General features: G+C 54.6%; 11 protein-coding genes across 12 annotated transcripts; 9 read left to right on the forward strand and 2 right to left on the reverse strand.

The window, feature by feature from the left end:
• Positions 1-485: 485 nt before the first annotated feature.
• On the forward strand, positions 486-1,629 carry CKM354_000322800 (uncharacterized protein; the record flags this gene model as incomplete). The annotated part of the gene is made up of 3 exons (XM_044798413.1): positions 486-799; positions 850-1,101; positions 1,152-1,629. 3 exons carry the CDS (start codon positions 486-488, stop codon positions 1,627-1,629), a joined length of 1,044 nt encoding a protein of 347 aa, XP_044654348.1.
• Positions 1,630-2,333: 704 nt separating this feature from the next.
• Positions 2,334-3,564, forward strand: CKM354_000322900 (uncharacterized protein; the record flags this gene model as incomplete). Its single annotated transcript, XM_044798414.1, has 2 exons — positions 2,334-2,366; positions 2,425-3,564. 2 exons carry the CDS (start codon positions 2,334-2,336, stop codon positions 3,562-3,564), a joined length of 1,173 nt encoding a protein of 390 aa, XP_044654349.1.
• A 657-nt stretch (positions 3,565-4,221) lies between these two features.
• On the forward strand, positions 4,222-6,457 carry CKM354_000323000 (uncharacterized protein; the record flags this gene model as incomplete). The annotated part of the gene is made up of 3 exons (XM_044798415.1): positions 4,222-4,393; positions 4,521-4,830; positions 4,885-6,457. 3 exons carry the CDS (start codon positions 4,222-4,224, stop codon positions 6,455-6,457), a joined length of 2,055 nt encoding a protein of 684 aa, XP_044654350.1.
• Positions 6,458-8,663: 2,206 nt separating this feature from the next.
• Positions 8,664-9,008, forward strand: CKM354_000323100 (uncharacterized protein; the record flags this gene model as incomplete). Its single annotated transcript, XM_044798416.1, has 1 exon — positions 8,664-9,008. The coding sequence occupies one exon, from the start codon at positions 8,664-8,666 to the stop codon at positions 9,006-9,008; it is 345 nt and encodes a 114-aa protein (XP_044654351.1).
• Positions 9,009-9,441: 433 nt separating this feature from the next.
• Positions 9,442-9,795, forward strand: CKM354_000323200 (uncharacterized protein; the record flags this gene model as incomplete). The annotated part of the gene is made up of 1 exon (XM_044798417.1): positions 9,442-9,795. One exon carries the CDS (start codon positions 9,442-9,444, stop codon positions 9,793-9,795), a length of 354 nt encoding a protein of 117 aa, XP_044654352.1.
• A 617-nt stretch (positions 9,796-10,412) lies between these two features.
• On the reverse strand, positions 10,413-13,689 carry CKM354_000323300 (uncharacterized protein; the record flags this gene model as incomplete). The annotated part of the gene is made up of 2 exons (XM_044798418.1): positions 10,413-13,356; positions 13,406-13,689. The coding sequence occupies 2 exons, from the start codon at positions 13,687-13,689 to the stop codon at positions 10,413-10,415; spliced, it is 3,228 nt and encodes a 1,075-aa protein (XP_044654353.1).
• Positions 13,690-14,548: 859 nt separating this feature from the next.
• CKM354_000323400 (uncharacterized protein) lies at positions 14,549-15,138 on the forward strand (the record flags this gene model as incomplete). Of its 2 annotated transcripts, none has more annotated exons than XM_044798419.1 (3): positions 14,549-14,605; positions 14,670-14,806; positions 14,859-15,138. In XM_044798419.1, 3 exons carry the CDS (start codon positions 14,549-14,551, stop codon positions 15,136-15,138), a joined length of 474 nt encoding a protein of 157 aa, XP_044654354.1. The 2 variants fall into 2 exon arrangements, with proteins under 2 accessions (XP_044654354.1, XP_044654355.1); XM_044798420.1 differs by having other exon boundaries at positions 14,554-14,601.
• Positions 15,139-15,916: 778 nt separating this feature from the next.
• Positions 15,917-17,941, forward strand: CKM354_000323500 (uncharacterized protein; the record flags this gene model as incomplete). Its single annotated transcript, XM_044798421.1, has 6 exons — positions 15,917-16,103; positions 16,177-16,795; positions 16,900-17,173; positions 17,230-17,688; positions 17,753-17,818; positions 17,876-17,941. The coding sequence occupies 6 exons, from the start codon at positions 15,917-15,919 to the stop codon at positions 17,939-17,941; spliced, it is 1,671 nt and encodes a 556-aa protein (XP_044654356.1).
• Positions 17,942-18,163: 222 nt separating this feature from the next.
• CKM354_000323600 (uncharacterized protein) lies at positions 18,164-19,823 on the reverse strand (the record flags this gene model as incomplete). Its single annotated transcript, XM_044798422.1, has 9 exons — positions 18,164-18,505; positions 18,572-18,682; positions 18,732-18,890; positions 18,966-19,016; positions 19,068-19,192; positions 19,242-19,315; positions 19,375-19,404; positions 19,459-19,626; positions 19,684-19,823. 9 exons carry the CDS (start codon positions 19,821-19,823, stop codon positions 18,164-18,166), a joined length of 1,200 nt encoding a protein of 399 aa, XP_044654357.1.
• A 610-nt stretch (positions 19,824-20,433) lies between these two features.
• Positions 20,434-21,323, forward strand: CKM354_000323700 (uncharacterized protein; the record flags this gene model as incomplete). The annotated part of the gene is made up of 2 exons (XM_044798423.1): positions 20,434-20,985; positions 21,045-21,323. 2 exons carry the CDS (start codon positions 20,434-20,436, stop codon positions 21,321-21,323), a joined length of 831 nt encoding a protein of 276 aa, XP_044654358.1.
• Positions 21,324-21,835: 512 nt separating this feature from the next.
• On the forward strand, positions 21,836-23,244 carry CKM354_000323800 (uncharacterized protein; the record flags this gene model as incomplete). The annotated part of the gene is made up of 7 exons (XM_044798424.1): positions 21,836-21,881; positions 21,945-22,295; positions 22,429-22,686; positions 22,749-22,812; positions 22,894-23,032; positions 23,103-23,132; positions 23,191-23,244. The coding sequence occupies 7 exons, from the start codon at positions 21,836-21,838 to the stop codon at positions 23,242-23,244; spliced, it is 942 nt and encodes a 313-aa protein (XP_044654359.1).
• Positions 23,245-23,340: the final 96 nt, after the last annotated feature.

The following is a 23,340-nucleotide window of genomic DNA, read 5'->3' on the forward strand; positions in this document are numbered from 1 at the left end:
AGTGTGGGTGGGTGGGAATAGGGGACTCGCCGAGCGGGCCCAGCACCTCCAGCACTGACGTCCGACTCCACAACGATTTCGCAGCATTGTGGCCACGCGCGACGTATCGTGCTCGAACGGCGCGCTGGACGCCGTCGCGGACTGACGCTTCACAGCGCAATGGCCTATCGCGCGTCCGAGAACATTAATCAGATGTGCCTGCGACGTCGGATGTCTGACCTGACCTGACCTGCCCTTTAAAAAGTCTGCCCGTTGCCTGCGCTCGCTGCTTCCTGCTTCTCCTCCTCCTTCCTGCTCCCGACGTTTCCTGCTCCTGCCTGTTGTTGCCGTCGCGCCGTTTGCTGTCCAGTTCCACTCCCTCCGCGCCCTCTGCACCGAACTTCCTCGCCTCTAGGGACCTCCGCGACCCTACAGCGCGAACAGCATCTATGAATCTATCAATCGGCAACGCCACCCGTATTCACTACAAATTCCTCTCGCCCAACATGTTCGGCCGCACCGCCTTGAGGGCTGCCACCCGAACGGTCTCGCGACCATCTTCCTTCACTCCTGTGCTTTCTCGCGCCACTTTCACTTCATCGACCAAGGCCAGCGATCCAGAGGTGCCGGTCATCTCATACCGCAAAGGCGAGCGATCAGAGGCCAAGGTTCAGTACGAGACCGGCAGCAGTGGCCCAGTGTCGCCTCCTGGTGCAGACGAGGTCAAGACTGCGATTCCACTCAAGCCAGAGGCTCTCCAGCACCTTACACCAACGCTGCAAAAGTTCACGCTCAATGGCAAGATTGCCGTGGTGACGGGGTATGTCATTCCTACTTCGGTAGTCTTTGCGTCGCACTAACAATGACCAGTGGCGCTCGTGGTTTGGGATTCAACATGGCGCAAGCCTTGGCAGAAGTCGGCGTGCGAGGCATCGCCATCATGGATGTGCAGCAAGAGCTTGGTGACAACTCGGCACGCGAACTCAGCGAGCAGACCGGCATCGACGTTCGATTCTACAAGGTTGACGTCCGTGACGGAGATGCTATGAACCAGACTGTCCGCGACGTGGCCGAGTACTACGGCAGCATCGATGTCCTGATCAACGCTGCAGGCATTGCAGAGTAAGTTGTTGCAGCATCGTACAGCGAGACGCCAGACTAATGATGCCTAGCTCCAACCTCAAGGCCGAGACATATGACGCCGAAAAGTTCCGACGCCTAATCGACATCAACGTTACAGGCTGCTTCTTGACAGCTCAAGCTGTTGGTCGTGAGATGATCCGCCTCGGCAAGGGTGGCAGCATCATCAACATCGCTTCCATGTCTGGCAGCGTGGTCAATTACCCACAAGAGCAGTCCTGCTACAACGCATCCAAGGCTGCAGTGGTGCAGCTGACCAAGTCACTGGCCGCAGAGTGGGCTCGTTACGGAATTCGAGTCAATGCCATCAGCCCTGGCTACATGGACACTGCTCTCAACCGTGTGCCTGCCCTCGAGGCTCAGAAGCGCATCTGGGTGGACCACACCCCACAGAAGAGACTCGGCGCCGTGGATGACCTCAACAACCTTGCAGTGTACCTTGCAAGTGACGGATCTGGCTTCATGACTGGCAACAACTGTCTCATCGACGGTGGCTACACACTTTGGTAAATTTCAAGTGGCATTGGTTTGACAGCATTGCGTGGCGTCTCGGCGTTTGGGCTTGGTCTGCAGCAAGGGGCCACAGGGGAAATCTCAAGGTATCTTTGCATGTCGAAAAGTTGTGACGAGTCGGCGCATCGTTGATCTGATAGACATAGACAACTCGAGTTGCATGAGACCTAGAAATTGTAATTATTAGGCCAGCTTGGCGAATTGAAGCGTATAGCTTCCAGTGTCCATGTCCTTGGTGTCACAGAGTCTGGCCGTCCTGTCGCGTTCCAGTACGTGCTGCACATGCCGACCCAATGCACTGGGAACGATGTGTAACAACACAGAATCGCCAACACCTTGGCCAATTCCAGCGGCGTCTACGTTCACCTCACTGTACAGGAACTCAAGTACAGCGACCTCGGCGCTGCTAACATTCTGGCTTCACGCGCGCAGGGCAGCCATCGCGGAACATAGCAGTCACCAACAGGAGACTGGGACTAGCAATTATGGTGCTGCTATTTCTTCTTTTCGTTTGTGCTGCGTCGGCGCTGCGGCTCCATGGATTCCGACCGACGGCCATCAACGAGAGATTCACGATAAGCAGAATTCCAAGAGCTAGGTCGAAGGTGCCCACGAGGCAGAGAGAGCTCAAAGTCACGCCGAACGTGGTCAGCCTGACGCGGAAAGATGCGACTTCGTTGAGTTCCATCTACGTACAAGCCATGAGAGGCAGAAGTGGCGTTTCGCGAGTTGCGGTAGGAAATGATTTCCATGCTTTCACACGTGTGTTGCACGCTCTGACCTGCTGTGTAGAATAATACCACGCCTTTGATTTCGGTTGAAGGGGGTCAGGTCTTTTTAGCAGATGTCACAGTCGGCGGCAAGCCGTTCCAGGTCGTCATCGATACTGGGAGTAGTGATCCATGGCTAGCTCAGACGGGCTTCCAATGTTTCGATCCGATCAACGATGCCCAGCTCGATCAGTCCGTGTGCGAATTTGGGCCTGCCTACGATCCTTCGCAATCTACGACCTTCACGCCTGTTGAGAATCTGAACTTCAACATTTCTTATGCCGATGGTGAGTATTTGAACGGGGGATTGGGTATCGACACGTTCAATATGGCGGGCATCGAAGTTCCTCGACAGCAGTTCGGAGTGGTCAGTATAGCTGCGTGGTACGGCGACGGAATCTCCTCTGGCCTCATTGGATTCGCATATCGGACACTCACTTCTGCGTATGCCGGCACCGATCCGAGAGCAGATATCAAAGGTCGCCAGGTCCCATACAATCCGCTCTTCGTCAACATGTATGAGCAACAAAACGTACCAGCCATTTTCAGTATCGCAATGGATCGCAATTCCTCTGCCGGCGGAGTGTTGGCTTTAGGCGGTATTCCAGATGTTCAGCACTCGCCATATTTCGCTTCAACGCCGATTCAAGGTGTCAGTGTCAATACCACGAGCGGTCGGCAGGTGTATGAGTTCTACACGATCGATATCGATGGCTATGCCATTTCGGCAAACCAGAGCACACAGTTCAGGTCTTACGACAACCCGGATCCTCGGAAGACGCCGCTGATCCATAATGGTTCTGATACCATTGTTGACTCGGGCACGTCACTTTGTTACGTCCCGGATGATGTTGCCGAAGCGACTGCTGCACTTTTTGATCCTCCGGCGTACTATAGCAGTACGCAAGGAGCATATTTTGTGGATTGCAATTCCAGAGCTCCTGTATTTGGGGTCGGAATTGGGAAGAAGATATTCTATGTGAACTCGGATGATTTGATCATTGAGATTCAGCGCAATGTCTGTGTCATGGGGATACAGTCTGATGGTGGAGGATTGTCTATTCTTGGCGGCACTTGGATGAAGAATGTGCTTGCGGTGTTTGATATTGAGGGAGAACAGATGCGATTTGCGGCTAGGCAGTTCTATGATCTGTATGCCTAGTGAATGTAATCACGATCTTGGGAGTGTGTGCTTGTTAGTATAGCTCATGCATTTTACCGGCTATTCAGTCTGCTGCTCCATCATCTGTCGGTGTCAGTGAATGGTACGTGCTCCTGACCAGTGACTCGCCTGACGTCACCAGCTGCCGAGGCTGAAGGTCGTGGTGGAAAGCGCTCGAGGGCGGTGGAGTGCGTCGTGCACGATGCCGACGACAATGGATTGTGCTATGACTCCGCATGTGCAAAAGACACGTTGTCGTGGCGAGTGTGGTGAATTTGTGATAGCAGCGGAATAATCAGAAACGTATCGAAATGGAAGCGGGGCTCCATTGTCGATTCCGCGCATGTGATTGGCCACATCTGATTTTGGCAAACAACAGCTGTCCGCAGGGTCACAGAAGGTCGAGGTGGCATCTTTTGCGATTCACTTTAATATTTGCCGCGTCTGCTGCACTTCTTCCCCTTCCCTCCCCGTGTCTCTTCCTCTTTTCTACCTCAACCTCAACCGAACTTCAACTGCTGTTGGCTCAAGCGAAGAGCAACAGCACTCACTGTTTCCATTGCACCACTTCCAACGACCAGCTCGACATCCTGATCGCCAAGAGGACAACACTTCCGAGTCCATTTCCCACACACAACACCAGCCTCTTGGACCAAGATGGCGAGGTTCTCGAGGAGCCAGAGCGGCCCTTCGCGGTCGACAGTGTCGCCGTGGATGACCGCTTTCTACATCTGCGCCATTCTGTTGGCGCCAATGCTCTTTATGGGCATGATCCCATCCGCACACGCTCAAGATGCCGAGAAGACTGATACGAGCGTTACTGGACCTGGTAAGCCAAACTTCCGAAACTCATTCGCTGCAAGAAGCTGTCTAGCAAGCTCTTGGTGCTGCCAGCTGGGCACAATGTCGCCTCGAGGCGCTTGCAGGACATGAAAAGCTGACTCGATCGTGCACAGTTATCGGAATCGATCTTGGAACCACCTACTCTTGTGTTGGTATCATGAAGGGCGGCAATGTGGAGATTCTCGTCAACGATCAAGGAAACCGAATAACGCCGTCATGGGTGGCATGGAACGACGACGAGCGTCTTGTCGGAGATGCCGCAAAGAACCAGTTCGCCTCGAACCCACACCGAACCGTCTTCGATATCAAGCGTCTCATTGGTCGCAAGTACGAGGAGAAGGATGTACAGAAGGATATCAAGCACTTCCCATACAAGGTCGTCAACAAGGGTGGTCAGCCACGTGTCAAGGTCGATGTGAAGGGGTAAGTGTGCTTTCTGCAAAAGACGGTTGCCACAACTTGCTAACGGGAACATAGCGAGGAGAAGACTTTCACGCCTGAGGAAATTTCCTCCATGATCCTCGGAAAGATGAAGGAAGTCGCTGAATCGTACTTGGGCGAGACTGTTACCAACGCAGTTGTCACTGTGCCAGCTTACTTCAACGACGCTCAGCGTGCCGCAACCAAGGATGCGGGCACCATCGCTGGTCTCAACGTCCTCCGTGTGGTCAACGAGCCCACTGCCGCCGCCCTCGCCTACGGTCTTGACAAGACCGACAAGGAGCGCCAGATCATCGTCTACGATCTTGGTGGAGGTACTTTCGATGTTTCCATCTTGACTGTCGACCAGGGAGTGTTCGAAGTGCAGGCAACTGCTGGTGATACCCATCTGGGAGGCGAGGATTTCGATCAGCGTATCGTCGACTACTTCACCAAGAGCTACAACAAGAAGCACAGCACCGATATCACCAAGAACGCAAAGACCATGGGTAAGCTCAAGCGCGAGGTTGAGAAGGCCAAGCGCTCGCTGTCCAGCCAGATGAGCACCAAGATTGAAATCGAGGCGTTCCACGAGGGCAACGATTTCTCGGAGACTCTCACCAGGGCCAAGTTCGAGGAGCTGAACAACGACTTGTTCAAGAAGACTCTCAAGCCTGTGGAGCAGGTTCTCAAGGATGCCAAGCTCAAGAAGAGCGATATTGATGATATCGTGCTTGTCGGTGGTTCCACCCGTATTCCAAAGGTTCAGGCCATGCTCGAGGAGTTCTTTGGCAAGAAGGCCAGCAAGGGTATCAACCCTGACGAGGCTGTTGCTTTCGGTGCCGCCGTTCAGGGTGGTGTTCTCTCTGGTGAAGCCGCCGCTAGCGAAGTCGTGCTCATGGATGTCAACCCGCTCACTCTTGGTATCGAGACTACTGGCGGCGTCATGACCCACTTGATCAAGCGTGGAACTACCATTCCAACCAAGAAGAGCCAGATCTTCTCGACCGCTGCCGATAACCAGCCTACTGTTCTTATTCAAGTGTTCGAGGGTGAACGCTCTATGACAAAGGACAACAACCAGCTCGGAAAGTTCGAGCTGTCTGGAATTCCACCTGCGCCTCGTGGCCAGCCTCAGATCGAGGTGACGTTCGAGCTTGATGCCAACGGAATTCTTCGTGTGTCTGCCGGCGACAAGGGTAGTGGAAAGTCCGAGTCCATTACCATCACCAACGACAAGGGCCGACTCAGCGCCGAAGAAATCGAGCGCATGGTCGAGGAAGCTGAGAAGTATGCTGAGGAGGACAAGGCAACGCGTGCTCGTATTGAAGCTCGCAACGGCCTGGAGAACTACGCATTCAGCCTAAAGAACCAGGTCAACGACGAGGATGGTCTTGGTGGCAAGATCGACGAGGACGACAAGGAAGCTCTTCTCGAGGCCGTCAAGGAGGCCACCGACTGGCTTGAGGAGAACGCTCAAACGGCGGAGGCTGAGGACTTTGATGAGCAGAAGCAGAAGCTGTCTGACGTCGCGTACCCGATCACATCGAAACTATACGGAGGAGGCGGTGCCGGAGGCATGCCAGATTATGGTGACGATGATGAGCCAAGCGGGCACGACGAGCTCTAGACGCGTAGCGCGAGTCCGGTGTCCCTTTGTTGATACAGTAGCTGGGCCCGAGACGCGGCTTTCTGGCGCGCGGTTGGGATGTATGCTATATAGAATCATGGCATGAAATGTTGAAACGTTCCTCACGATGCATTCTCTACGTATCTTGTCATGCGAGGGTCGTCGTCCCGCTCTTGCTCGCTCGTGCACGGCGACACGCGAGGCGCGAAAGCGAGCGTCTGTTGTTGTTGGCGCGCGGCTGCTACGCCGGACTGGTGATGGGCAGCAGTTCGGGCGTGTGTGCGCGGGACGAGCCTCGAGTCTTGGCGCTTGCCGTCGACGTTCGCTGCGCTGGCACCCGCTGCTGGTTCCCATAGCACCACACGACGACCGCACAACCACGCCGACAGCCAATGGCCTGCGCGACCAGGCGGGCCTGCCCTCCAGGATCCCATTGGCCGGGACGAGCCAATGGAAAGGGCGCGGAGCACGCAGTTTTAGCCTCGAGAACCAACAGCAGGTGCACATCACATTATTTCACCGCACTGCGCGTCGCCGCGACCGCTGGACTGAGCTCCACTGCCCGGACAGCGGCTGCCATTCACATGACCGGAGCGCCAGGGCCCGCGCTGGACGTCATCTGCTGAGCCGCCGCGACCTGCTGCTCTCTGGCAATATTGCCCTCGCTCATCCAATGGCAATTTTCGGCCTGCCAGAATTTCTCTGCGAGCCCGCGCTTGCTGAGGCAACCGAGAGGCAGACCGCTGCTGCCCACGCTAAGCAGCAGCAGCAGCAGCAGCAGCAGAGCAGCAGCAGCGAGCGGCGGCGCCTGATGCTGAGCTGCAGCGGCCGCTGCGCTGCGCTGCGTCACGGCGCTGTCTGTCAGCGCACTTCCCAACCACCGCGCGCTCGCCTTCGCCTGCCGCACCAGGCCAGCGCTAGCCGTCTGGAAGTCACGCTGTGGCTTCGCAGCAGCAGCAGCAGCAGCAGCAGCAGCAGCAGCAGCAGCAGCAGCAGCACAGCTGCCAGGCCTGCCCGCCAGCCCGGCCGGTCATCGTGATTCGATGCTGAGGGCGCGGTACCGCAAGCTACGTGCTTCTGCCGGCGAGACATTCACCTCCGCCCTCCTGCGCGCGCAGCAGCACTCCTTGCCTCCCGCGACTGCCTGCTCGGCACGCATCCTCCAGCTCCAGCATGCGGCGAGCCGGCGAGAGCATCGTGCGCGGAGGGCGGCGCCAGGCCAATGGTGAGCGTTTCGAATCCCCCTCAGCCGCTGCATGGATATGTACTAACAACCGACTCCTCGAGCCTTCGAATAGCCTTTCGACTGCTCGGCCACCAGAGAGCTGCCACGTTGCAGAGCGGAGACGGCCAGGGAAGATCTAGCCTGCGCGTTGCAGTACCTCCGAACCTTTGCCCTGCACTGATGACCACGCCTGCGGGACAGACTCAAGCCAGACGAAGCCGTTCTTGACAAGTGTGCCGCATATGCGAACCATCGCTCTCTCGTCGCCACTCGCCCGTGCTGCCACTGCTCTGATCCGCCCATCCTCTGCCGCCGTCGAGCGGTATCCTCCCGAGCCCGTGCTGTGCGGCGGCCTCCAGAGGACAATGGGCAGACCGACGGCCACCCACCACCACCGTGCTCGCCAGTATGCTGACTCGATCCTGCAGCGCCGCGAGATAAGATGACTGTTAGCTCATGTCGACCCTCCACTTCGGCAAGGTTCTTCGACCACTATCACCTGGCCACCGAACGTCACTGTCCGTGCATTCTGTGTACATCGCTAGCCTCGTATGGCTCAACCTTTCCTGCGGCACCAGTCCAGTGGTCTCCTACCTGCGTCAACGTCTCGAGTCTCGCGCACCCGATGCATTGCTGTGCGTCGAGCTAAACATGGTGCTGCAGCCTTCGATCAATGTCATGCTCCATCATGCCGCTGCTGGCGGAACCACCGACCGACACAGCATGGCGAGCCTGAGGCCGCGCGCAGCTCGTGCACACGTCCCCGGGTGATGCTTCCGCTATCGGCGGCTCAGCGCTTTGAATGGTGGTGCCAGGCACGTCTTCTGTTCAGAGACAAAGGCCAATGGCTGTCAAAAAAGTGTACCTGACGTTGCCAAAGGTCTAAGGCATCGGCACGTGACGACAAGCCTCCTGAATCCACTATCTCCTTCCGCATACACTCTGGTACCTCGCGGTTCACGCCTACGCTCAGAGAACGCCATGTCCACTTCAAGTGGAGTTACGGGACAAGGACGTGGTGAGAGACTTACGACACCAAGGGGCAACAAGAGGCGGAGAGCATGCCACGCTGCTGTTGATCGCGCCAAAGGCAATATCAAGCTGCATCGTCCGGGCAAGCGACGAGGCCTAGATACCCTCACACCTGCTCGCACGAACGCTCTAAACCCAAATCGAAACGATCCGAGCCCCCCGGAGGTCCTAGTTGGCTCGATTGTGCCGATGCTGAGCATGCAATGCATTGCTGGCTCGACGCATGTGAAGGAGCTACGGGCTCAACTCGCGGCGAGGATGGACCAAGAGAGTAGTCAACGCGAGCTCTGGTAAAGGGCAGAAAAGCATAAATAGCGGCACGATGGCAGCGTTAGGTCCAGTTCCTCTCATCAACATCTCCCAGCCACTTCTCCCTTCGCGTCCTCAGACACCCAGACCACGAGAGACTCTCTGGTATGTCGCTCTACCTGCGCCTACTCCTTCACCTTCACCACTCATGAGGCATCCTCAATGCCTCTGCAGTATCCATTGGCTGTCGGCGCTCATCACAACTCTACTGAGGCATGATGGCCGCCTCCATTCACAATGGCTAATGTGTGATCGACAGCGTCCAGATCTCCATCAACACTAGTCACTCAAGCTCGTGCATAAGCACAGACAACCACACTCAGGTAAGGCATTAGCACCAAAACGATTCTGCACCATCCGCCCCTGACCCGCTTCAGATCAACATCGATTTGACATCAAGCCCCAAGTTTCATCGAAAATGTGCTTCTTCGAGTGCTACAAGTTCTCCTGCCGCGACTGGAAGTGGGGTAACTTCAAGCAACACTGCAACAGAGAATACCGCACAGGTGAAACCTGCGGCATGAAACTCCTGTACTGCACCATCGACTTGGCAGATAAGTGCGCTTTCTGCGAGAAAATCGAAAAGAAGCTTCGAAGGCGCGAGAAGGCCATGTCGGACCGTGCACGCTGGATGCAGGAACCTCAGCGTTTCAAGGCTTCGATTGAGAAGGCTACGGAAGATATTGCCACTTTGGAGCGGGAAATCACTAGCATTCAAGCCGAGAAGGATCGAAGGTATCAGAATGTGGGAAACACCAAGAGGAGTGGTTGAAAACTTTTCCGATGTGGTTGCTTTTTTCTTGGCGCTGGTCGATTGGTTTCAGGTTCACTTTTCGGTTGTAACATCACCATTCGATCGACTTGCTACTGCAGCACAACGTGGAAACCGAGCGATGGGGAACATGTGGTGCTGGTAGTGTTGTGCGCCTTTTCTTGGCGTGCTTGCTGCAGGGGTTGTTCTCTGGTGTGGGGCAATTTTCTTTCGTTGGCTCTTCGAGACTGAAAAGACACCATAGCTTTAGCTACTTACGAATTTCACGACCATTAGAAATGCTTCTGTGAATCGACACTTCTGAGCGTATGAGTTTTCTGCAGGATGGCAGTTGGTTGCTATATGACCAATGGTTGCGACGCTGAGGTCGGCGCTAAGGAGGAACAGAGCGCTTAACCAGAAGTCGTGTTGACTCGTCTTCGCTCCCCTACGACGTGCAAGGCTGCTTGATGGGACTGGAATCAATCATCGCCGCAAGTTCGATGATAATTTGTTGTGTGCAAAGCAATTGTGATGCTACCTGATTCTATGAAGCGAGTCGATCGTTCATTTCATTTTCCACCTTTTCCAAACACGAGCACCCTTGCCTTCGAACTCCAATACACACAATTTCCGTCCTACGCAGGTCGTCCGTAATAGCCTCCTCGACCGGTGGCCTGAGCAGGAGGACCGAAACTTTGCGGACGATCGCCATAGCCTTGGAAGCCAGAGGGAGGACAGTTCGCATAGCAGCCGTACTCCGTGACGGTGGTAAAAATGGTGGTGGTACCCAAGATCTGAGTTACACAGGTGTTGCTGCTAGTGGTGGGGAATGGTGGAAAAGTGACCGGCGCTGTGCTCGACGCGGACCCAGTGCCTGGAGCGGTGGTGCCGGTGGGCGCAGTGCGAGAGCTGGTCCGGGATCGGGTGCCAGAACGAGGACCGCTGGGTGCGCTGAAGGGCACCGAGCCGCTCGAAGATGGCGCTGTTTGCGAAGCAGGTGGTGTTCCGTTTGGAGCTGTCGCAGGCGACGAAGATGGACCGGTGCCGATGGGCACAGATGAAGCAGTTCCCGACAAGCGTGTGGCCGAGCTAGACACCAGAGAATTGGTGTAGGGCACTCCAGTTGATGTACCGCTTCCTCGACTGCGAGTGCCTGAACGCGAGCCCAGCGAATTTGTGAAAGGTACTCCGCCGCTGCTACTGGTCACTGACTCAGAGTTGGTGACTGCAGGTGGTGTGTCAGTGGAAGGGCTGGTCACGAACGGCGCGGTGGAGTTAGCAACAAGAGAGCTCGTTCTTGATCGAGGTCCACTAGGTGCACTGAACGGCACGGATCCAGTTTCTACGGGAATCGACTCCGTGAAGACATTGGGTGCTGAGGTGGAGATGGAGCTGCCACCCTCAGTCTGCGACTCATATTGATCTGCGGACGACAACGACGACACGCCTAAGGTAGTCGGGAATCTTGTTGAAGAGCGCCGCGTGTTGGATCGATTATCCCTCGTGTTGCTGAATGGGCTCGAGCCAGAGGCTTCTGTCGAGCTGGCATACGCAGTGCTAGCAACATCGTTTGTCGACGAAACTGGTGTAGGAGGAAGATCTGAGCTTGGCACAAAACCAGAAGCAGCGGTCGAGCTTGCATCGAAGAAGCCGGTCTGTCCACTCGTCGAGGACACCGGAGATAAAGGCACACTCGATGAAGGAAAGGCTCCAGATGCTTCAGTGGAGCTGGCTCCTCCAATACCTGTTTCTCCGGAGGTAGCTGAGATGGGAGTGAATCCAGGCGATGAAGTCGTCACGTTCGATTGCACCACTCCTGAAGCCGCTGTGCTGCTTGCGCCGGCAGTTCCTCCCTCTGCTCCAGAAGCAACGAAGCCGGAGCTGTAGTACGTGTTGCCAGCATTGCTTATGACACTCGGAGCAAGTGGTGAAGATGTCACGTCCGATGAAACCACTCCTGAGGCCGCTGTGCTGCTTGCTCCCGCAGTACCTCCCTCTGCTCCAGAAGCGACGAAACCGGAGCTGTAGTACGTGTTGCCAGCATTGGTCACAACACTCGGAGCGGGTGTTTGGACGACACCAGAATCCTCGGTACCACTGCCGCCACCGACTCCACCGCCGCCACCAGAGATGACGACCTGGCTTGATCGGATGGTACTCCACGGGGAGGCAGAAGTGATGACACCAGCGCTGTTGCTCGAGATTCCACCGCTACCGCCACCGCCTACAGAACCGGCACTGCCTGTCGCGAACGTGTAGTACAATGTCGTGGTTACGGCAGAGATTTCAGTGCCATTAGAAGCGTATGTGCTAGTGACAATGACGGAGGTAGTGTTGTATCCCTCGGGATAGTACTGTGTGGTGTTTGTTGTCGTCGTCACGATGCTCTGACCTCCTGCACCAGCGCTCTCAATCGTCCCACTCGAAGTGATGTTGTTGATGGTTGAGCTCGTCGAGGAGGCCGCGAAGACTGTGGTTGCTGAGGCCCATGATTGGGTGTAGGCCGTGTAGTATGAAAAGTACCATACGCCATCAGAAGTGAAGTACGTGGAGAATACAGTACCCGAGGAGTATGTCGAGCCGTCCGAGATATACGTCGAGTAGACTGTTTCACCTGGGGCATTGACCAGCAGGCCACTGATGGGCACCTGTGGAGTAACGACCGAGATGGAAGTCGAGCTGTCAGAAAAGATCTCGGACATCGAAGAGCTGGCGTCTTCAGGGTCTAGTGTAGTTGACTCAGATGAGAACGGTGCAGATTCGGTATTTGTCCCCGCGGGCGTGTCCGGCGTGATGCCGACGAGGATTCTCTGCAAGATACCACTATCCACGCCAATGGCTGGTACAGTAGTATTCGCTGCGCCTTTGAGAAAGCAATTGTATCCCTGGTTGCTGCGTGCATCGTAGAAAGAGAATCCCTTGCAAACTGGCTCGTCGAATCGCTGGTTGGCAGTCGAACAAGCTGCTGCACATTCGGAGTAAGTATTGAACGAGAGCACGCCATAGAAATCCGGATCAGTGATATCGGTATCACACTTCACCAAATAGTCGAACTTTTCGTAGCCGATCAGCTGACTCACGACCGAGTTATCGTCTTCCGGGCATTGAAATCCAGGTGTTGTTGGGGCGGGTGCATTAGGAGATGTTTGCGAGGATGGGGACGGCACTGCACTACCGTCTGAAGCTGAAGAGGAGCCAGCTCTGACGGTAGTCGTCACCGTTCCAGCAGTGGCGGTGGACACAATCGTTGTGGTCTCCTGCTCATAAGCAGAGAGTGTAAGTACTCTCGGCGGTGCTGTGTACGTAGTTGTCACAGTAGGGCCTGGAAAGTTGTGACACGCACATGCGCTTGCAAATGAGGCCGATATGGTGACGTCGGAAGCATTGTTGGCGTTCGCCATTCGGCGAAAGGCCACGAGGGCGTCGGCGACCTGCGCGTCAGAGAGACCTCGAGCAGGCGCTGGAGATGCATCTCTTTTGCTCAATTCAGGCGCGGCAGTCACAGTAACTGTGGCGGCAGGGACGGTTGTGATACGTCTCTGCGTGAACGATTGTGTACTGAATGTATCGATATAGGTACTGTGTTGGTCGTGAGCAGATTACTCACAAGTAAGTCATCAAAGCTCACCTGACGGGAGTCCGCGTAACGGTGACGGTTGTATTCGAGTAAGTGATGTACTGCTGGCAGAACGATGGCCCAAATTCCGGGTCATTGAGAAAATTGAAGTAGTTGTCCTGATAGCAGGTTGCGGCCGCGGCCTTTTTGAAAAGGCGATTGAATATTTGACGGACAATATTGGTGCTCGAAGGCTCGGCGTCACGCTGCTGTGGTCCTGCAGGAGTGTTCGCGACGCGAGCATCGGATGCGTGAATGAGTGACAGACCAATGGCCACAATCGCAGAGGAGCGCATCCTCGCGTAGCTGCTTTGCTGCGACGGCGAGGGCTGGGCGGTCGCTTCAAAACTGCGCTCTCCTCAAAAGAACGAGATGATGTACAGAGCTTCAACGAATTCACCAACTGCTTTACTTCTTATAATCAAAAGGGAGCTATAGCCATAGGTTCTCGCACGCCTTGCTCTGCAGAAGCTGGCTGGGGGAACTGCTTCTGCATGTGGTGGCATACGGAATGCCACGGCGTGTACTGCTTGGTGTGGTGTCGACCTGAGACATATACGTGAATTGACCACAGAAGTCAAATCATTTCGACCTCAGTCATTCCGAGGCTACGGGCAGAATGCAGATGATCGAGCAAATCCGAAATACCTTGCTGTACTCTGTACCCAGATATCGAGACATTCGGCAAGTGCCTTGCCTCGCTTGCTTGTTGGGCATATCCAGACGAGACTGCCAGGAATGTGGCTTGTCGCGGATCGTCATGACGGGAGACTTTTGATGCCGTTGATGGCTGCGCTGAGCGCGTAGTCAAATGTCGAGCCCGGCCCGAAATATTGAAGGCGCGTGTCACGAAGACAGACATGATGTTGCGCTCAAGTGCTGTGCATTCTTCGTTGGCGAGAGCCGTGCTTAGGAGTTGGAGCAAAGTGCAAGAGTTGATGTCTGTGGGTTGGAGAAAGAGCTCTGCAGCTGCAGCGAATGGTCACACGGCTCCTCCCGGCACTAAATGGGCCGGGCGGCGCCGACTGCCGTGACGTCGAACTCCAGCAGGATACGCTTTCACGCAACTTGTGAGACATTGCTGCAACGGCTCATCCTTTGTGAATGGAAATTTCAGCGCCGTGACCGCGCAACAAGCGGCCAGGGGAGGTATCAATGGAATGGGGGCTCTGTGCTCGTGTCTGGGTCAGCGACCTCCTTCGCAAGACGTACGTGAGCATTTGCGCGATGGCTTCGAGATTCTCGTGGAAAGGAGTGCTGACACTACAACGCACAGGGCGACTTAGACCGCATCTTAAACTCCGAGCAACCGACATATGGCACGCATGATGCAGGAGGTATCATACCCCGAGATGAAGAGGAACTCAGGAGAGAGCGCGATGCTCTCGAGTACATTACCGCTCGTGCCGCTGAGTACGTGTTACGAGAACGGGAGGGAAAGCCACAGTACTGATGAGCGCGGTAGCCACATGATCGATATCATAAATCCGAGCCAGGCAGACCTTGACCAAGCCCGCAATGATGTGAGCAAGCACCACACTTCGTACACCGATGTCAGCTCGGCGAACGGACAGGCGCAAAACCACGAGGAAGATAGCGATGATGAGGAAGCTGCATGGCTCCGGGATCTGGAAGAGAACGATACGGATGTAGCGGCACCGCAACGAGGAAATCTTGTGATGGATATCAGTCTGCTGCGAGACGCAAGTCATAAGAACTCGTCCAGGATTGAAGCAGTGCGATGATTGATATATGGCGCTGCTCTATCTTCTGGACAGGCTATGTCGTTGGCGTAAAGCTAGCGATGGTGCTTCTGTTTTGCTGCACTCGCTCTGCTGCAATTCCTCAGCCACGCTGGCTTCGGGGCGCTGCCTGGGACTGGACAGATACGCCTCCCGGATGAAACTGGCATCGCAACACTTTTCTTCAACTCTTCAGGATTGGATCGGAGACGAATGATCATTCCTTCGGTTTTGACACTTTGTTCGCGTATATACGCTTCACATCCCAGCTTCGGCGTTTCATTTCTGCTATCACTGCGCCATGCTTAGATAGCAATTTTTGTTCGCGCTGAAGAAACTCGACCGCGCCAGTCGATTCTCGATTTGGGCCTGTCCCGCTGTGCATGCCATGGTCACTGGCGAGGCCTAAGCTACCACAGCTGTCAGAGTGAAGATCACACCCAGCAGAGATCTTTCACTGATCCACTCGGGCTCCGTCCAATAGGTTAAAAACATGTTGCAACATTCAGGCCTGGGCGTTCGTTGCGCGTGTCTTCTGCGATTGACTGTGTCTCGGAAGTCGTACGTTCGGCCACGATGGACAATTTTGTCTCCGCTGCCTTTCTCGCTTCGGAGGGACGTTGCGCCGGCTCCGTTGCCTCGTCATTGAACGCCGCCTTCGAAGGATCGCGGGAGGCAACAACCTTCACATATAGGACAGAGAAAGCTTTGCTTCACCACAAGCTGTGGTGAGGGTCAAGCCAAGTCTGCTAGATTTTACCATCCAGAGTGTTCGCTCCCAATGGCTATTCTACCGCGCCTGATCACATCCTCCATCGTTCTAACGCTGCTCGCCAACAAATATGCGAGCACTCCGATTGGCCCTTTCTCGACTGTCGTTTTGCTCTTCATTGCCCAATTCGTTCTGTACCAGGCATATTCGATTCTGATATGGCCTCACTACATCAGTCAAATTCGGCACCTGCCACGTAAGTTTGCCACTGCCTCATGAGAATCAGAACTAGACGGCAAGTGAAAGAAGGCTGACAAGGTATATTCCAGTCGTTCCCGAATCGCATTGGTTCTGGGGACAGACCAAGAGAATCCTGAAAGACCCTAGCGGCACCCCAATGCGCGAATGGGTAGCCAATGTGCCGAATCAAGGATTGCTCAGATATTCTGTCTGGTTTCAGCAGCGAATCCTGCTCACAACTCCCGCGGCTCTTGGAGAGGTGCTTGTGACAAAGAACTACGATTTCGTCAAGCCATGGCACTTTCGTGCTGGTCTAGGGCGTATCCTTGGAAATGGTGTGCTACTCGCTGAAGGCGACGAGCACAAAGTACAACGCAAGAATTTGTCACCTGCTTTCGCGTTTCGCCACATCAAGGATATTGTGCCGTTGTTCTGGTCCAAGTCGCAGGAACTCGTGGGTTGCTTAGAGCATGCATCCTCCAGCGCTATTTCTAGCGATCACGTGTCAGATATGGAAGATGCAAATCATGAAAAAGCAGCTATGGTGCACGCTCAAGGTGCTATTGACGTTGGCAACTGGACTTCTCGCGCCACGCTCGACATTATTGGTCTGAGCGGTATGGGCCAGGACTTCAATGCGCTGCAAGATCCTGACAATCGCCTGAACCGGACCTACAAGACTGTGTTCAATCCGGGCAAGGCTGGAAGGTAAGTCTACGATGTGAACTTCCAGAGCACTAAAGTCGAGGCATTGTCAATTACGGCAGCGACCAGGCTCATTGCGAGACAACACAGACTCATCTCTTTGGCAGGTTTCTCCAGATTCTCGGCGTCTTTCTCCCAACTCGGCTGGTCCAACATCTGCCTATGAAGCGAAACAAGGAATTGAATGCAGCATCCTTGTACATCAAACAGGTCTGCCGCGATTTAATCGCCAAAAAGCGTAGCGCTATGGCGGAGAAACGCACAAAGGACCTCGACATCATATCTGCGGCCCTCGAATCTGGTGGCTTTAAAGATGAAGAACTGGTGAACCAAATGATGACGTTCCTGGTAGCAGGCCATGAAACTACCGCCACTGCCATGGTATGTTGAACAATCTCATATGTCAGTGTGTTCTGCATGCTGACCAAAACCCACAGATCTGGGCACTCTACGAACTCTGCAAACACAAGGACAGGCAACTGAAATTGCGAGAAGAGGTCCGGGCTAAGATCCCCTCGCTAGGATCTCAAGTCACGGCCGCCGATATCGACGAATGTCATTACCTCCACGCCGTCTGTTCCGAGACCTTACGGCTCTGGGCGCCCGTCAGTCTCACGATGCGAGTAGCTGACCGAGACACCACAATTCAAGGCGAACATGTTCCAAGAGGAACGACAATTATTCTCGCGCCAGCCGCAATCAACACATCGCCACAGCTGTGGGGAGAAGACGCAATGGAGTTCAAGCCGGAGCGGTGGTTGAATGCCGATGGGAAAGCCAACCAGAGAGGTGGAGCGGATTCGAATTATTCATTCCTGACGTTCCTTCATGGACCGAGGTCATGTATCGGGCAGAGATTCTCGCAGTATGAGCTCGCATGTCTTCTTGCTGCTTGGGTAAGTTGGACCAGGTGCTGTTACCTCGTCATGCTCTTCGATCGACTAACGTGCAGTGTTCTAGATTGGACGATATGACACCTCGTTTGAGGAAGGAAGCCCACTCTCTAAGGGATTGTTGGATATCAAGGTGAGTTACGCTTGTTGCTTGGTCAGTGATCACCAAACACATACTGACGTGCTCTAGGGAGGCATCACCGCCAAGCCAAAGGGTGGTCTATGGACGACGCTCGAGGCGGTGCCTGGATGGTGATTCGACGACACGGAATCTGTCTACTAGTCATGTATAATTTTACGGCACACAGGACCAGGCACACCGAAAGCGATTTCGCAACCCATGATCCTTTGATTACACAACAACGTGTCCCTTAGGGTTCAGCCAGAGAATCTGCTGTCAATGTTGGAATTCCGACTCTTTCACAGACTTTGCCATTCAGCCAATATGTATTCTGACATCCTCGATGTACCTTCGCCTTTACGCCAGACTCGCGCGGGAAGGCGGTGCCACAGTCACTATCACGGTGCTGGTTTCAACGATGATCTCTGTGCTCGCCCCCACCGGACTTGTGTCTCCGAGCGGTGTTGGTGATGGCGTCAACATGAACGACGACTGATCCACGGTCGTGTCGCTCGGCACCGCACTTCCCGCTGTGGGTGTGTTTGAAGTGCTGCTCGTCGTCGGACGCCCTTCCGCTCCACTGGCAGACACAGATCTGGTGCTCTCCGCTGGGATGACTGATGGAATTGAACTCGACTCGGGAACATTAGCAGTCGCTGATTGATGTACTAATATGCTGTTGACAGCGAAAAAGGCTTCCTGCTCACAGAAGATGCATGTTAGCAGACGGCACATCAGTCAAAAGCAGTTGATTTGTGGTGTTACCTTGAACGCCTGTGGGTTGTTTCCCACGTATATGTTGCAAGATGTCCATTGATTCGCCGGGTCCATTACCGGGCATGAAGTATTAGAGTTAAAAGTTGGACCAGCCCACTTCTACTCGTCAGCTGAAATCTACCGAAATCAAAGGGAGAAGGTTACTTACTGTGCCACAAAAAGCGATGTTGAAGATCAGTTGCATGTTGCTGAAGTGCTCATCGATGTTGCAGCTTCCCTCAAAATTGGCGACAGGCGTTCCGAATTCGTCTGGATTGGGGTTCAGTGCGAGCACCGCAGGAGGGATAACAGCACTTCGTGGGAAGAACTAGATCCTAATCGCAGCCGATGTTCACTCCATTGCGAAGACGCCCCCGCCATTTGCGTTGAAATCGGTACCAACAGTATTGGGCATATTTGGTGATATGTTGCAACCTTTGTATCCTTGGTCTTCCTGTGTGGTTCATTAGAGCGGTGTGCAATACAGTCTCAGTGAACGACTTACACCGCAGTCATTTGTTAGCAAGGTGCCGGTTTGCCCCGACCCGGCGATCGTGCAGTTTGGAGCGGTGTGCATGGCGAAGAGACCGTGCGAGGCATCATTCGTATATTCTATAATGTCGAGTTCGCCTACGACTGGTCAGCTGCATGCATGGAGGTGCCGTCGTGATATCCATACCGTAGGCTGGCCAAGGAAGGGGCCCGTTTCCTAGCATCCATATTGCAGGCCAAATGCCACATACGCTGCTGGGCCTGGGCGAAGAATGTGAGCATCGCAGCTTGGTCACGGCTTCCACGAAGATATGACTGACATGTGAGATAGATCGATGATGAACAGGCCACTAGCACAACATGTCAGATTCGAAGGGTTTCTGAGGCGGGATCAAGGCGCGTACTGGTTGAAGGTCTGCTTGGTGCTCAAGCGTAGACTCTTGCGACCTTTATTGTCATAGGGATCGTACATCTGGACCGCATCGGCGCCGAAGTATGCCACGCCATCGGCAGCGTGCAACATCTGTAGCGCCTGTGCGGCTCCGCGGTCGATGTACTCGACAAATCCGAAGCTTGTGACTCGGTCAGCTTCGTTCTCATGCAGCAGCCCGGCCTTTGGTTGCGCGTACGTCGGATCATACTGCGTCCAGAAGTCGAAGGCGTCAAAGAAGGTCGGCCCGCTGAGGTTAGTCTGCAGCGTGTATGGAATGGCACGGATGGCGACAGCCAGGTAGAGGACGAGAAGTGCAACGAACGTGGTGGTGCCCATGGTCAGTGGGTGAGGCGTCTCCCTCAGCACGTCCGGTGTGAGGAAGAAGTCTGCTGCTCTCGAGCAAGAAGGCCATACTCACCCGCCTGCCTACTGTCTTGCGACGCAAGAGGAGCGCGCCTGCTTGCTGGACAGAACACGCGTCGAGCCATGAGGGAGCACGCGACCACGTGTTGGCACTTCCGAGACAGCTGCAGACGTGGATGACGCTTTCCGACCCTGCGCTGCACTTCGCGCCGCCGCCATCGGCAGTTGAGGCGCACTCCAGACCACCGCGTGCATGCGACCGACGGTGTTTGTTCACCACGCCCACCGCACGCTGCTCGCATTCTCTCCACTCCACGCCCACCTTCTCTCATTGTCGCCGCCACCACACCCGTGCGCCACCATCGTGGACCCCGCCACCGCCGCCCTTCGTCGCCTGGTGCTCCGCCGCCCGAAGCCGCACGGCCTGGGCCCCGCTGCCCGCGCAAGACTCACTCCAGCCTGCTTCCACTTACCCAGACCCAGACCCTGCTGTAGCTCTACCGAACCCTCGTCTGCTCGCCGCGTGCGCCTGCGCAGCCTCATCAACTACCACCTCTCCACACCCTCCCCACGAAAAGCCGCCATGGCCGACGACATCCGCGGCGATATGACACTGGACGAGTATGAGTTCCCACACAGCCGGCTCCGCCGCAGCATCCAGAGCAGCGACCGCACGCCGTTGATCTTGGTCGCTTGCGGTTCTTTCTCACCCATTACCTTCCTCCACCTGCGCATGTTCGAGATGGCCGCCGACTACGCCCGGTTCAATACCAATTTCGAAGTTGTAGGCGCATATCTCTCATGTGTAGGCGACGCCTACAAGAAGACGGGTCTGGTCAAGGCAGAGCACAGGATCAATATGTGCACACTTGCCGTGCAACAGAGCAGCTGGATCAGCGTTGATCCTTGGGAGGCGTTGCACAGCGAGTATCTCGAGACGGCCAAGGTGCTTGATCATTTTGATCACGAGATCAATGAAGTGATCGGCGGAGTGGAGACCCCGGTGGGCAAGAAGAAATGTCGTATTGCTCTGCTTGCTGGAGCGGATCTGATCCAGACTATGGGCACACCCGGTGTGTGGGCCGACAAGGATATTGACTACATCTTGCGCAACTTCGGCGCTTTCATTGTCGAGGTGTGTGCTCGTGTTTGCATGCGTTCATGTGTGTCTGTTCCGGCTGACATGACTTCTAGCGTTCGGGAACCGATATCGATGAGGCTCTCGCTACCCTCGGTACATGGAAGGACAACATATGGGTCATCCAGCAACTCGTGCAGAACGATATCAGCTCGACTAAGATACGGCTGTTCAGACGACGAGACATGTCAATCCGCTATCTCGTCCCGGAGCAAGTGGTGAACTACATCGAAGACCACAATCTGTACGATGAAGACGGTGCTGCCAGCAGTGGCGGAAGCAGCGAGAAGGGCAAGCGAGCCGGTGAGAGTTCCGGCGTTGCCGCAATGGAGTGACGAGGACGACTTACGATATGAACTTTTCGAAACATTAGCGCAACGGGAACGGGATGCTTGCTACATTTCATCGCAGGGCAGGCGCCAAGTACGAAGTCACGATCTTGCGAGAGCACTCGCGTGCAGGGGGCCGGTTAGAGGACATGGGCGGAATTTCTGATGAACAGGGTGGGACCGCGGCCGCTTCGAATCAGCTACGGTTGTATGAAGTACGGCATATTCAGGGTGTGAGAAGACGACGATGATGATGACCGCAATGCTGTGCCGCTTAAGCCGTCGTCAGTCTACATGTATTTGTTATTTGCAGTGCACATAATGAAGCGTCGAGGGGCCCGAAGGTGGGGCACAACAGCTGATGTCATCCACCTCAAATCAATGCTTCGAGCTCACATTAAACGCTTCATGTGCCGACTGCCACTGCTCTTGCAATCAGCTCCATGCTCTCTGCACTTCAGCGTGCAAAATTGACTACCCAACACATACTCAGTGCCTCTCCACGACAACTCGCCACCATGACGGACACGTCGAAGTACCTTTTCAACCACACGATGCTTCGCGGTAAGTCAGGCCGGCACATTGGCTTGCAAACATTGCGCTGAACTCGTTCGCCTCTCAATGTAGTCAAGGACCCCCAGAAATCGGTCAAGTTCTACGAACACCTGGGCATGTCGCAAGTGAACAAGTTTTCCTTCCCGGATAACAAGTTCGATCTCTACTTCCTGGCCTATGACTCGCCAAAAGCCGCCTCTCACGGCAATCACTGGACGGACCGACAGGGTATCATCGAGCTGACGCACAACTACGGCACGGAGAATGACGACTCGTACAAACCGAACAACGGCAACAAGGACCCTGGAAAGGGCTTTGGTCACGTCTGTGTCTCCGTCGACAATATCCAGGCAGCTTGCCAGAGACTGGAGGACGCTGGGTACAAGTTCCAGAAGAAGTTGAAGGACGGAAGAATGCATCACAGTAAGCATGTCGTGTCTCCTCCGTCTGGCTTTGAGGGATGCTGATCTTCGTTCAACAGTTGCTGTTCGTGAGCTGGAACATTATCTTGTGAAGGCGCAACTGACATTTGCTCCATAGTTCGCTCTGGACCCAGATGACTACTGGGTTGAGATCATCGCGATGAACGATGTGGAGAAGACCGAGAATGTCAAGGAGACTGATATCTCCACCTACCGCATGAATCACACCATGATACGCGTCAAGGATAAAGACGTCAGCCTAAAATTCTATCAAGAAGTCATGGGCATGACATTCTTGCGCGAAAGTGGCGGTTCTGACTTCACTTTGTATTTCTTGGCATACGGGCCAAAGCCTCAAAGTGACAAGTCTGCCAATGGCACGAACCCCGTTGGTGCGTATATCAAAAACATTTCTCAGATATATTGACATCTTTCACTGACTACGTTTTGGTAGCTGATCGCGAAGGCATTCTGGAGTTGACCTGGAATCATGGCACAGAAAAGGAAAGCGGCAAAATGTAAGCCGAGCAATAACCCTGGGGCATTTTCCAGGAAAGCTTGATAGAAGGAATTACATTCATCTGGCTGACAACGTTTAGTTATCATGATGGCAACAGTGAGCCACAAGGCTTTGGCCACATTTGCATTTCCGTGGATGACCTCGATGCCGCTTGCAAGAGATTCGAAGAGCAAGGTGTGGAATGGAAGAAGCGACTCACTGATGGACGCATGAAGAATGTAAGACTTCGAGATCCCGACATCAAGACATTTGATGCTTCTGTGGTCGCATGCTGACTTCACACTCTAGGTGGCATTTATTCTCGACCCAGATGGATATGTGAGTACTTCCGTGAAGATAGATGTTCCATATGTTGCATTCGCTAACACCATTTCAGTGGATCGAGGTTATTCAAAACGAGCGCTACAAGCCAGCTCCAGGCAATTACTAGCGATCGCAAAAGAAGAAAGAATGCAACGACGATACGTACGAGAAGTGAAGTTTAGTATGAAGTCAGACCCTGTGATGGAATCCGGACGGAACAGGC

This window comes from Cercospora kikuchii (assembly GCF_019650295.1).
Source record: "Cercospora kikuchii DNA, contig_00002, whole genome shotgun sequence".
In the NCBI taxonomy this organism is placed as follows: domain Eukaryota; kingdom Fungi; phylum Ascomycota; class Dothideomycetes; order Mycosphaerellales; family Mycosphaerellaceae; genus Cercospora; species Cercospora kikuchii.